This window comes from Varanus komodoensis, unplaced genomic scaffold (genome assembly GCF_004798865.1).
Source record: "Varanus komodoensis strain SLA01 unplaced genomic scaffold, ASM479886v1 scaffold9, whole genome shotgun sequence".
Taxonomy (NCBI): Eukaryota; Metazoa; Chordata; class Lepidosauria; order Squamata; family Varanidae; genus Varanus; species Varanus komodoensis.
In genome coordinates, this window is record NW_025336598.1 from 22,814,513 (window position 1) to 22,828,807 (window position 14,295).

Below are 14,295 nucleotides of genomic sequence, written 5' to 3' on the forward strand. Positions count from 1 at the left end.
CCAGAACAAGCGGACATGTAAAGCAATCCAAACTTAGACAACAGGCTATCTTGTTTTATAACCTTGAATTGACTGCATCATAGAGGCCTACTGAAATCAAAGGACCCTTATTCATTCTCATATGCTCTCAAACTGTTAGGAACTCATTACGACCCAACTCAAGAGAATATGTTAAAATATGTTGACTGTGCTCAGTTTACTTCTCTTAGTAACACAGCCTTTTGGGACTTTCCTGAGAGTTGTCTTAAAAGAGACTGAAGTCTTTTACCTGACTGACCTATGCCTGCTACCTCATATAAGCAAATGGCTACATCATAATGGGGGAAGATATAATAACAGATTGGTTCAAATTGGATGACTTCCCCCAATTCCCAGTATATTGCACTGTTTGATAGAAAAGCACTTCACCCTAACAGCTCCATCCTGTTTGTTTGTCAGACCTTTCTACTGAATTCTCAGTGGGCTTGTTTCTAATGAAGTGTACATCAGATTGCAGCTTTGGTCCATGGGGCTTAATCTGTAAGAGAAGGAAACAACAATAACAAGGAGGCAGGGAGAGATTCTGCTCTCTAATTCTAAGGGTACCACAGCAGGATGGAGTCATCTGGTGATTACAAAAAGGCACTCCATACATGGTCAGAGAGACCCTGGCCTCCTCTTGGACAGTCCCCACTGACGGAAAAAAAGTGATGCTAAAATTAGCGATCCCTTTCATGTCGCCGATGGAGTGCCTAAGACACAGGCATATGTGATATTTAAAATCTAAGGGAATCATCAAACGCTTAGATTTTCCAAGCCGATGGGGAAAGGACTGGGGTGGGGGCGACGCTGCCATTAGCGGCCCCTGAAGCTGCAGCTGCTCCCCTCGCACTGGCATGTATGAAATCATCGTCCGCGACCATTGTGCAGGCCCCGCCTGCCTGCTTCCCTCACAGGCCCCCACGGTTTAGGGCCTGAGCGCGGCTGCCGAAGAGAAAGCTTCGCACCCACGAAAGCAACGGAAAAGAACGGCTATAATGGCGGCAGCCGCCAGCGCGGCGAAGTCCGCGGCCGGATATGCGTGTCTGGTGCTCTTAGTTGGCGGCCGCCACCGGCGAAGCTGACTCGGCCGGGCCTAGCCGTGGCGGCAGCAGGGCGGCAGCGGCAACAGCAACAGGGGAGGCGAGACTGCGATTCCCCGCCCGGCCATGTAGAGGGGGCCCGCCCCGCTTAGTCCAGCCTGGGAGACAACTGGCCGCCTCAGCGTGAGGGAAAGGAAAGCGAGAAGGGGCGGGCGAGAAAGCGCTGCCTGACGGAGAGCGAAAGAGCCCGAGAGAAAGAGGCGGTGGCACTCCTGCTGCCTTCGGGGGTGAGAGGGTTGTCGGGCCGGGTGGAACCGCGCGGCGCCATGGAGGACATTAACTCCAACGTGAACGCCGACGCCGAAGTGCGGAAGCTGCAGGAACTGGTGAAGAAGCTGGAGAAGCAGAACGAGCAGCTTCGCATTCGCAGTGCTGCCGGGGCTCCAGGCGGCAGCCCGAAACGGCTCCTCAGCAATAACGGCGGCGGAGGATCGGGCGCTTGCACGCCGCCACTGCTCCTGACGCCGCCGCCGCCGCCTCTTGCTGCAACCCAGGGAGCTGCCACTGCCGCCCCGCTGTCGCCTCCGTCGTCGTCTCCCGCCGTCAGGAGCAGCCCGTTGCTGTCGGGTCTTGAGAACCGCTGCCTCAGTCCCAAGGCCGGGCCCAGGCGGCCTCCTTCGAGTGAAGAAAGCGGCGGCGGAGGAGGAAGCTTGGCGGCAGATGTACCAGCAGGGGAAAATGCCAGCCTCCTGGATGAAGTGGAGCCACTGCGGCCCGACGAACTGGAGCGCCTGGCTGGCTGCGAGGAAGACGAGACGGGATGGTGAGAAGCGAGGAGGGGTAGGGCTGGGTGGCGGAGATGTAAAAACACGGCCTGTTATATACCGCTCATGTAAATTTAGCTTTCTGTGGAGATCCACGTAGCTGTACCATAAAGAATACTCGTGATCTTGAAGGGTTAGGGCTGGCCTGCCCATGATACCGGAGCCCAGGACTGGAAGGCTTGACGTTGGTTAGATATTCCTGTTGGGAGCAATTGTTCCTAGAGCCACGGCAAAGAAGGTGTGAGAACAGGGTTCCCTTTCTGGATCTTGATGCAGTAAACTCAGTCTCGTTGGCTCTCCACAGCTTTGTCTTGCACACTTTCATCTCTGGGTGCTAAGGCTTCTTTTGGTTCCCATTCTCTAGAAAATGTTCCAACTTCTCTTGAGGGAATTGGTTTACAAATGGAGAATGCCTTTGTCCCTTCCCAGTAAGCTGTTACTTCAGTGTACTTTTTGTTATAGCAATCCAGAATTATAGCAGTGAAGAAGATCATTCAGATTTGTGGTGAGCCATTTGGTGAGCATTTTTAATTTGAGATCCAGATTAGACTTATCTGGGAACCTATTTCTGCAGTTGCAGAAATGCTAATGATTCACGTCAAGTCATTTACATAGTTATTAGAATAGTGCAATATCCATACATTGTAACCCAAGTTTCTGCATATTTCGGAAAAGATGCTTAAATCTTTTGCTTCCTGCTATGCTGGTACTTTATGTATTGCAAGACCACAGTGAGTTTTGTTTTGCCCTAAGCTGCACTACTTCAGTTTACAAGCACCCAGGCATTTTATCCTTTTCTTGATCAGAGTTCTTGAGAAGATGCTAAGTAGTCGTTTTTCATAGCTTTTAGTTTTAGTGAGACGGAAGCTTGGAAGGAACTGAGAACATTCCTGGAAGATACATTAACAAGAAAAATAAATGTTCTGTAAGATTCCTTGTACCTGCAGTATAAATATTTATTTATACCTTCACCCTACCCCCTAATACTGTATTCTTAAATGACACTCAAAATGGTGGCTAAGGACTGATAAGTCTGTGAATGAAACTATATGAATATATCAACAAAATATTGTTGTCTTATATTTTATACTCTGGTACAGCTACCTGACCACAAAATACTATGTAAAGTATCAGTGGTTCATATGGACATGTATTTTGTAGTTGTATACAAAACTGCTTTATACCAAGTAATACTTATGAATGGTGTGGTGCAACAGTCTAATACAGGGTGTGTGCGCGCGCGCGTGCATGCGTGCACTATATTTAGAAGAGATTATTTCTAAAATAAGTAGCTCATTGGTCCATCAGTAAAAACTTTTTGGAGATAGTGTGTGTCATAGAGGGGAAACATCAGGAACTGTATAGTATATAACTTTTAAAAAAAGTAAAGCAGCTGCAAAAGAGTAGCTGGAATTCAACTGTGGATTTGAAACAAAAGTATAATCAAGGCTATGTGGCTATTGTGTGTCTAGTAATTGACTTAGAAGGTTCTATGGTAGCATAAATAATTCCTGTGTAGTGACCTGAAATGAAACAAAGGATATTGCCTTTTACCAAGACCACTGGTGGATCTGACTCTGTATTATTGCTAGAGACTGGCCACAGGTCTTTAGAGCTTCAGGCAGATGTGTCCCCAGACATGCCTGAAGATGCTGGAGAACTGAAACTGGAATCATCTGCAGGCAAAGCATGTGTGCTTTTTCACTGAGAGGCAGTGCTTCTTCCCTGAACTTCAACTGGATCACTGGTTCTCAAAATTCTTTCCTAGACCCTTCTGACTATGTCTGTATCAAGCCAGGAGGCAGTGCTGACCTTTCCCCCTGCCCACAACCAAACCACTGTAGGAGGTGGAGACCCGTTGAGTTTGATAATCACAGAAGTACCCAGTCTTCTTTCTTCCCTGATGGGCTCCTTTCTCTTGATTCCTATGTTTCATTTTCCCCCTTCCATTTGAACTCAACCTACCTTACCGCAAGAGAGTACACAGATGTATTTTGTGTAAGCTTAGCTAGTTGGTTTGCACTTAGATACACTGGTGTTCAAACAGCAGTTTCTTAGATGTTTCTACATAGCAGATGATAGTGTCAAGCTAGAAAATTCCTTGGAAGTTTAGTACTGCTGTTAGAGATGTGTTACTCTGATCACTATACAACCTGTGCTGATACTGCTAGTCTGTTCACTGGCAAGTTTCCCAATGTGAAAATGCTATAGGGGGAAGCTCATTATGGTAAGCTATGTAACTCCCTTGCTTAAATAAGTCTTTTTTGTTCACAAATGCCAGATATTCTTAGAGCTATTACTTATTTTTAAATTCAAAAACAAAACACTGTTTGCATGTGTCTAACCTAGATAAAATCACAGCTTTAGTAGATTGATAAGTATAAGCAGTGTTCCTCAGTTTTGCAAAATCAGTTAAAGAACCATATGGACTGCTTGAATGCAAGTTGTGTATTTATTTCACGTTATTCCTAATTAACAGAACAGAATTGAAATACCTGCATAGATATATAAGCTATCTCCTTAAAGGGTCATATTTATTCTTCCATATGTATAACCTTCTAATTACATATGCTTATAGTTAAGGTATGGAAGCAAATGTTCTTCCTCTGTCATCGTCAAGAAGATTCGTTAGTAAAATTTGGTTGTCAACATGAATGCAGATAAGCTTATCTTAACTTTATTTTTTTAGCTCTGTGGCAGTGCTATTGGTGTGTATATACTCGGAAACAAGTCTCATTCACTTCACTGAGACTTAATCTCATGTAAGTGAGTGTTAATCTCTTGTACATACCTCAATATGATAGTTTGTAGGACAGAAAAGCTAATATACATGTCTATTGGCACTGTCCTCTGCATAGGATTGCATCCTGAATAAAATTATGAAATTTAATTATTTTGTTATGCTACATTTCAAAGACCAAGAGGAATGTGCAGTACTAGCTACTGAAATTTGTTTTGACAATAACTTCTTCACTTAGATCAGGGTGGTCCAATTTTTCGTACCTTGAGGGCCATGTGAGGACTTTGACACGGAACCTGGGGGGTACACAGTGGATTATATTTCCATATTGTAAATTAAAGTCATCATGATATAGTTATTTGATTTAATATACACAATATATTTAATTAACAATTAAATGAAGGAGAAAACTGATTCAAAGTTTCCAAGTTGGCTTGTCTTTGCAAGGTTGAAGAAACAAAACTGTCTGTGTGCCAGAAAACAGAGGGGAAGAAACAAGGGTGAAATCACAAGCGGCAATCACAAGCATCTCCTTCTCCAACCACAGCCCAGGCACAATAACCACTCCTCTGGAGTGGCCCATCTCTTTCTTCCTTCTTTTCCATGTGACCCCTCCTGGCCTCTCCTTTCTTCTTGGAATTGGCATGCTCCTGCTGAGGAATGCAAAGGTGCGCAGCTTCTGAATGCCTTTGTACTTGTCAGAAGAAGTGCAGCAGGGCATGCTGGGGCAAGCTCTTGCGAGGCTGCCAGCCCAACCTGCTCTCTTCCTGAGCCTCAGGAAGAGAGGAGGATGGGCCGGCAACCTTGGGAGAGCTTGCTGTAACCATGCCTGTGCCATTGCTGGGATCCAGACTCGGGGGGGGGGGGGAATGGGAGCTCTGAACAGCAAGAGTGCTGCAGAACAAGGCCTCTGGGGCTGCATGTGGCCCATGGGCCGCATTTTGGACCACCCCAACTTTGATTATGTTCAACAGTCATATTTGTTTTTGGGTTTATACAAACTTACCTGACAGTAAGTTCCATTGATCTTTGTGTGGCTTACTTTCTGAATAGATATGTGTATGATTAAACTGTAAATTACCTGTGTTCTACTTCATGCTCTCTATGCATCATGTAAATCACCTGTGTTTCTTGTAATGTTATCAGGTCTAGGTGGTGCTTTGGGAGAAAGAAATCAGCATTGGAACGAGAGTCAGTTGTGTCCAGGAGATGGTGGGCTAGTCTGTATTTGAAGCCATGATTCTGCACATTTAAAAAAAATAGTTTGGTGTGTAGGAATTGGCATCTTGAGGACATCAGCTTCTACTTTTTAAACAAAAATTCTTACTCTTGGGACCTTACTAAAATTGAATGGGTAATACCTGATGCAATATCAGAAAACTGGTTGCTATGTAAAGATGGTTATTCAAGCACTGAATAAATTCAGTGTTCTAATAGAAGCAAATTAGGGCTCTCTGTAGTGTATTTGACTGTCCTTTCCTTCCACTTATCAACATGCACTTCCCAGCAACATCTATTCCCAAGAGCAGAGCAATCTGCAAAGCATGGAAAGTTTCATTATGGCATTCTCCCATACCAAAGCGTTATGCTCATAGAGAATATAATTTCACACTTGTGACAACTAATATGGAAAATGCATGCATCCCCTGTGTGATCAGAGTGTTTATTTTTATGATTTTATACTTGAAAAAGAAACTTGAGTGTGGCAACCTGTCTTTGAAATTCACTTGTCAAGTAGGTTCCTCTTTATAATGCCAGGTCTGCATGAAAAAAGTTTTATTCTTACAAGAGTTAAACATTTTAACTGCTTAAATTCTGCTTTAAATTGTTGTTTTATGCTTGTGTTATGATTTTCCTCTGTGTATATAATAGTGGTATATCTTATAAACAACTCTGGAAACTTTCTGTGGAAGATGCTATATTGTATAAATATGCAACATGAAATGCAAATAAGCATATCTAAATTTGCTTGAGGTCTACATGAGTCATGATCTACATGAGAAATATCATCCATGCTTCAACATAGCTATAGTACTCCAGATACTAGCATAGCATGATGCTAATATGGACAGTTTTTTTATCATAGTACATAGGCGATGTGGGGTAATATTACAGTCAATACTGATATTTCACAGCCAGTAAAGAATAGGCCTATTCAAAAACTTAGTGTGATCATACCGCTTCATTTTTATTTATAATATTCAGAATGTCACTATTAACAAGAATGTTTTGTTTTTAGTTTTTAATTTTTATTTTAATACTGAATCTTTGGAAGAGGCAAGAAAAATTGAATATATATTTTTAAAACTGCTCTTTGACTGCTTATTTTAAAAATACTTTGTAGCACTGGTGTCTGCAGCTTTTATTTTAAGACATGTTATGAAGTATGCATATTGTTGTCATTAGTATAGTCCTCCTTTGCTTTCTATTTAACATGAGTGTTCTGGAAACATTTTAATACTTTTGTCCGGGGATTTATCACTCATTAATAGAAGTATGAGAAGGCATTTACATTGGCTTGTCCAGAATCATGTTCAAGAGAACCATGCTTAAAAAGTATGCTGAAATAAACCTTAGCCAAGAAACAAGGCCGTTCAAACCCTGTTTTAAACCCTGATGTGGACTTTTGGAAGTACCCTTAATATTTTTTTTAAAAGATGACATTTTATGGAATAGCTGCAGCATACTAGAAATAATGAGTGACTTCTCTTTGTTGCCTTAGGCTTTAGTCTAGGAAAGGGTAATAAAGCACTTGCAGAAAACACCAATGTTGATCCTTCTATGTTAGAGTTGGCTTCATTGTATATTATGTATCTGTTCTTTTTATCATGAAACTGATATGAATCATCCTGATTTTTAATTTCTTTCAAAAGTTTAGTGAATAAATCTTAATCTAACAGTGGCTCTTACAAAGTGCTAAATTTGGATTATATGGCAAAAATGCTTGCGATAAAAATTAAACAGTAACAGTATAAATAACTAAACTGTAGATGCTTATATACAGTGGTACCTCGGTTCACGAATGCTTCTGTTCGCAAACAATTAGGTTCGTGAATAGAAAGTTTGGTAAAATTTTGCTTCCGTTCGCAAACTCCACATTGGGTGACGACCACGATAACGGCCATGTTCCTGCACAAACACAATCGTGATCACGGCCATCTTCCCCGCACTGCGACCGTGTGTCAGAGCATGTTTGAGCGGGGAAGATGGCCATGATCGTGTTTGTGCGGGTAAGATGGCCGTGGCTTCCTCTAGTTGAGATCATGGTCGCAGACTCTCCTTCCAAACAATAACCTCCTGCCCACCCACCTTTCTTTCCTCCACACCAAGTTGCCTCAACTCTACTGTACTGTACTTTGTTTCATATTTTTGTGGTTAAAAAAAATACATAAGGTTCAGAACAGAGTAACCTTATTTACATTGAACCTTATGGGGAAACTTGTGGAATGAATTAAGATTGTGAACCAAGGTACCACTGTACTGGATTCATACATAACCCAAAGCCAGTGTCAACTGTTAGCTTTCTGATTCCTTATTTCCTGACGTACAGAAATTAGGATTAGTCCAACTTTCTCTTCTATATTCCATATTTAGGAAGGCCTCAGTAATTATAGGCAACCTATAAATACATGTATAAATAAAATAAATTTAGGTTGTAGTTCTAAACACACTTACTAAGGAGGAAACTTGGCAGTGGAAATTACCTAAACATTCATTGTATACCACATATTATGTAATGACCAAAGCAAATATTGAATGTGTAGCACTAGTCTGTTGATTGATTACTACTTACAGAAATGACCATGGAAAGGCATGGAAGGGGTCAGGATGCTCAAGTATTCTTGGTCTAGCTCCTTCCCCCCAGAAGTTTCTTTCTCCAAAAATGCTTTCCTCTCCTTTACTTCAAAACATGGATTTGGAAACTGGCCAGCTGTAAATTAGCCCAAGTAAAGCTTGTTTGCTGTTTTGGGCAGTTGCATTTCAATTCAGTCCCTTTCCTTGATCTTCTGGACTGGATGGATTTTTTGACCTTAGGCTACCCTCCTGAATGCTCTTGTCAGATTCCTCTGATTGACCTGCACACTGATTAACCTCTAAATTAGACTGGTTTCTCTTTCTGGTTACTTCCTGAAGATACTTTAGCCTGAGCAGATACTCCCCAACATAGGAGTAGGATATCCAGAGCTTTGGGAGAGTGTAAAGTAACAGAACAACCCAGATTTCCTTTGAGCTGGGGAAATCCATTTGATTTGTACCTTTGCCTAGAAGAATGGAGATTTCTTCTTTGATGTGTGGTCTAGAAAATCTCTGAAGCAGGGCGTTCTTTGAACTCATTGTGGTTCCTGTGTGCAATTTGGGATTGCACATATTTGTCCAAGGTGATTTGGTTCCATAAATGGAGAAAGTACAGTGTTACCTTGGCTCACGAACTTAATCTATTCCAGCACTCTGGTTGTGACGCAAATTGGTCGTGAGCCAAGTCAAATTTCTCCATAAGGGTCAATGTAAATAAGGTTAATCCATTCTGCAATTATTTTTTGTACTCACAAAAATTTGAAGCAAAGTGCCAAAGAACAACAAAGATTGTGGCCATCTCCCCTCCCCCCCACGAACGTGAAATTTCTGTTCGCAACCTGATTTGGTCGTGAACTGAGGCATTCGTGAGCCGAGGTAGCACTGTATGTTGGATTGTGGGGTCTGGTAAAAGAAGCTATGGTAGTAGTCAAAAGTGCCACTTGTTATAGACTCTGGTTTTTCCATGAGTGAATTGGTGAATCTTGGGCTTAAAAGGGTACTTAGAATGAGGGTGGGTGTTTCCTTAGAAGACTTTTTTGTAGCAAAGATGTGGTGTAGGCATGAATGCCATTGACATTGCCAATTATGATTGAATTGCCCTGTTGAAGTTGCCATGGGGTGGGAGGTGACTCCCATTATTTGATTGAAGGCTCTTGGGGTGGGAGGCAACTCCCATTCTATGAGTGAAGGCTCTCATTTTCTGAACTTAGTCAAGTGCATGGACTGTGGAGGCACTGAATAAATGGTCTCCATCAAAATGGAGGACTACTTTTGACTTTACCTCCTGAATTAATCCAGAAGTGTGGAGCCATGCATCGCTTCTCAGTGAAATGGCTGCTTCCATTGATTTGGATCTGCAGTCTGCTATTTGCTGTCTAACTAGCTTATGTGCCTCAGTTTGAAGGATTGTGGCAAGCTTTTTAGTATCCTTGCATAATTGATTAAACAGAGAAGCCACCTTGTCCCATAGGAATTGTTGATACACTGACATGCAGTCTTTGTAATAGGCAATCTCTAATGTTAAGGCAGTTGTGGAGTAGATTTTTTGACTGATGACATCAAATTTTCAACCTGTATATCCATCAGGGAGGAGTAGGACTTAGGTCTTAGTTCAGATTGTAAAGCTTCTACAGAAACTGAGTTAATTACTGGGTGTTTGAATAGAAAGAAGCATTTTTCTTCTTAGACCCTGTAAAAAAAATCTAGTCTTTTTTTAAGAAGTTGGTGGTATAGAGGAGGATTTTGTCCTTGATTGTTTCATTGCCTGGCTTAGGGTTAGCATCAGGATTGGGACTGTTGGCTTGGACTAGAGATGTGTAAGGAATCTGTATTGGGGGTAGGAATCCATTGTATTCCTGGGTTCAGCTACCTTGACTTTGTTGTGGCCTTGAGTCCAGGTTCCTGGTGCAGCCACAAATTATTCATGGGGTGCTCTCCAGGAATCGAGTCCCGTATGCTACACAAGCAGAATACCTCTTCCATGCTATGTGGAGCAACCTTTGTGCTGATGCAGCTTACATGGAAGGTTACAAGTTGTACAGCTTCCAAGTATTTGTGAACTTCCTCTTGGATCGACTTGGTTTCTAAGTCTGGGTGAAGCCTGAAAAGACCACAAATGCTAGAGGGATGGATTCCACTGTGTTTTGTCCCAAGCTTAGCTTGGACCCTGTTGAATAGTAGCTTGCATGGGTGGGGTGGGTATCAGCTTGATGTTTAGGCTGACTGATTTGGCCTTTCTCATTATCAGCTCCATGCATAGTCTCTTGTCCATTGGAGGGGAATAGAGAGATTTGATCTGGGGAAGATGTCGATGGTGGGAAGAGTAGAGGAAGAAAATGAGGAATCAGAACAATAGACCTCTTATGATAATGACAGGAAGAGATGGATGCAGGTTTAGAAGAAGGCTAGTCAGATTTTCTGGACCATGCTGTACTAAGGAAGTGGTATTGAAACATTTGCAAACTGCATGATGGAGGTAGTCTCGGACCAATCTGGTTATTTATTTATTTATTATATTTCTATCCTGCTTTTTTATCTCAAAGAACTGAAGGTAGCTTACAGAGTCCTCCTTCCTTTCTCAATGTTATCATTGCAACAACAACCCTGTGAGAGAAAGGTTATGCTGAAAGTCTGTGACTGGCCAAAAGTCATCCAGTGAGCTTCATGGCTATGTTGGGATTAGAACCCAGATCTTCTGAGTCCCAGTCTGACACTCCTAACCATTATAACCATTAGACTCTCTAATGTGATTGGGACTGTCTGTGTTGGTAACAAAGGCAGTAGTCCAAACTTTCATTGGAGTAGGGTCATTTCCTGAATGGCAAGTGGTCATCATAATAATATGGAGGAGATCTGTAAAAATAGTAGTATGAATGTATGTATGTAAAACATTTCTATCCCGTCCTTTGCAAAAAACTCCTCAGGATGGCTTACAAAAGGTTAAAATAGTAATATAAAAATACAATAACAATATTTAAAACATTCAGTAATAAGCACAACATGAAACAATATTTTCAAAACTAAAGAAAAGGAGGAAAGGAAGAAAAAGAAAAAAAGAAAATGCTAAAATCCTTAATTATTAAAATGGTGGCTAAATAAAAAGGTCTTTCCCTGGTGAGTTGGCACCAAGCAGAGAGTTGGCACCAAGCAGACCTCTCTTTATTATGGCGCAGAGCTGTAGTCCCCCAGCATCACCTTCTGGAATTGACCGGCCAGATAGGAGCGGAAGCACTGTCGTGCAGAGCTTCCTACTCCTAACCTGGCCAGCCTATCCAGAAGGATATTTTGGTCAATGGTATCGAAAGCTACTGAGAGGTCCAGGAGAACCAACAGGGATGCACTCCTCCTGTCCTTCTCCCTGCACAGGTCATCGTACAGGGTGACCAAGGCAGATTTAGTACCATAACCGGGTCTGAAGCTGGACTGAAATAGGTCCAGATAATCCATTTCATCCAAGAGTGCTTGGAGTTGTCCCGCCACCACCCCCTTCTTGCCCAAAAACAAGATGTTGGCCAGTGGTCTATAATTGGCGGCCCCCTCTGGGTCCAGGGACACCTTCTTCAGGATGGGTCTGATCACTGCCTCCTTTAAAGGGATAGTGTGGATAGTTGTCTCTTGGAAGATTGTAATTGTGTCTAAGGAAGATTCATGAAGCAGCTGGCAATGCCAGAAAAGATTGTCAAAACTAAGGAGTTTGGTGTGATGAGTGAAGTGGCTGTACAAAGAAGCATCTAGGAGATCCATCCCCCACCCCCAAACATATCCAAGGCAATGAAGGTCATTTTGATCAAGTAGTGGACAAGGGAGTGGCTGTAATATTAGAGAGTTAGATAATTGTGCTTGAACTGGGCCGTTCGTGTTTGGTATCAAAGTCAACTGAACAGGATGACCTTTTTAATTTGGTCTCAGAGCCTTCACCATTGTGGGGTAATTGGGTTAGAATTTGGTCAGTCTGAACAGTTCAGTATTGACTTTGGGCACTGAAGCTCTGGTCTTGAGCTGACTATCCAGGGACACAGCTGAAGTGGTTGGTATTGGACATGAAGAAGCCTGAAAGGGACTGGTTGAGTGACTGCATCCTCCATAATTAGAGTGGAGCAGGCAAGCAGTTCCTTACATATAGAGATACAGGTGGCATACAGTGACTGGTCTTGTGTGGCCAATGCTGCCATTTCAAGGCTTGCTTCCAAAGGATGATGCAGAGATGTGCTAATCTATTCCTCCTGGTCTGTTTAGTAAAGGTCTTACAATGGGGGGCCAAGGGTCTTCTCCATCAAAAGTCTTGCTGAATCATAGAAGGCACTCTTAGTGTCTGTCCATTGATGGGACTTTCCTCCTGCAGCAAGTACATTTCTTGAAAAGGGGTTTGTGGCCATGTGCCCTTGAAGGATAAAGGCTAAAAAGAAGAAAACTCAAAGAGAAAAAGGAATAGAAGAGTGAAGAGATAAAGGAAAAGAAAAACTCGGGTGCGTCAAGAGGGGGAAGAAAGTGAAAAGGAAGAAGTTTTGTTTGTCTTTGCTGTGATTTGGAGAACATTTCAAAGTGTTGCTTCACCGCAGCAGAAAGAAAGGAATGGAGTAGCAGACAGGAGCCACATGAATCTGGAGCATGTGCAGAGGGTGGGGGAGGAGTCCTGCCAAAAAGCTCAAGTTGTTTCTAAAATGTTCTAAAGATTGTTCTGCACAAGCAGGCATGTGAGTCATAGAAGTATATAGAACAACTGTGGCTTGCAAGAGGTAGATTTCAGGGCAAAATGTTTGGCAGGCAAATAGTTAAGCATTTCTCCCACAGCTTCATGTCCCCTGCCCCCTCCTCCGCCCCAGTGTGGGTTGTAGAAGAAGTATTTATTGGGATGTTACAAACCACTATGGTGAAACATTTAGCTTGGTCCCAACTCAGCCTTCACCAACCCGGTAGACAAAAGTATTCCTGACAATTAGTCATCTTGGCTGGGGCTGATGGAAGTTGAAGTTCAAAACACCAGGATGCAGATGTTCTGACTGTTGGGATTCTATTATAGGTACTTGCATTACTGAATAAAAAACCTCTTCTTAACCATTAAGCGTCACAGTACGTGTTAAGATGTTTATCCTTATCTTTTCTGTAAACCATTTTGCAAGCCATATATGGCTATTGAACGGTATATAAAAGCAATAAATAAATAAGATGGCAGGGTAGAGAGGGCTTAACATTGCTGTTACCAGCTGTTAATAAGAGATCAGATTAAAAGTTTAAAGCTGAAAGAGACCTAAATATAGTTTCTGTGCTCCATTTTCAGGCTGTTGTAAACAGTTGATACAGTATTTAGTGTTGCAGCTTCTTTTCATATGGTTGCAAAGTCACAGATGAAATTATTTGGGTTTACAGAATATAGGCTGGTTTCCAATCTTGGAAAAGTGGGAGTCTGTTCATGCAGTAGGGCTTTCCTACCAGCTTCTGATGCATCCTCAAAAGCCGCTCCTGAGGTTTTGGGAATTATTTGGAAAGACATTGTATGTGATTTGGGACTGCAATGACTATGGAAAATCTGAAAGTTAGGGAGAAGCAGATTTCAGGAAGCTGCCTCAAACAGTTTTGAACCACATCTCATGTTTTTCCTCAGGGTTCCCTGATTCTTGTGAAAGATTTTAGTGGAAGTTTGGAAGTAAGCCATGGGAAGAAAGGGCCTGGAAAGTACTATTGCCTATACAGACTTAAGTTTGTGCTAGTTTAGAAAAAACACACATTGTTTCACATATCGTTTGGTTCACTCGGCAGAAGAATGAATCAAGATTTTCTGCTGAGTTCCTAGAACTTGATGAAGCCACCTCTCACAACAGAGTGGCCAGGCATGACGTCCATTAAGATTGCTTAAGCTGCAGTGCATGCAGGTGAC

General features: G+C 42.3%; 1 protein-coding gene across 3 annotated transcripts in view; it reads left to right on the forward strand.

The window, feature by feature from the left end:
• Nucleotides 1–1,251: 1,251 nt before the first annotated feature.
• SLAIN2 (SLAIN motif family member 2) overlaps nucleotides 1,252–14,295 on the forward strand; it is a 51,674-nt gene continuing 38,630 nt past the window's right edge. The window contains exon 1 of one of the 3 annotated variants that reach the window (XM_044418477.1): nucleotides 1,252–1,884. In XM_044418477.1, coding sequence (XP_044274412.1) covers nucleotides 1,388–1,884 — 497 coding nt within the window. In that variant the 5' untranslated portion in view covers nucleotides 1,252–1,387. The remainder of the gene's footprint in view (nucleotides 1,885–14,295) is intronic. The other 2 variants (XM_044418475.1, XM_044418476.1) reach the window with 2 other exon arrangements.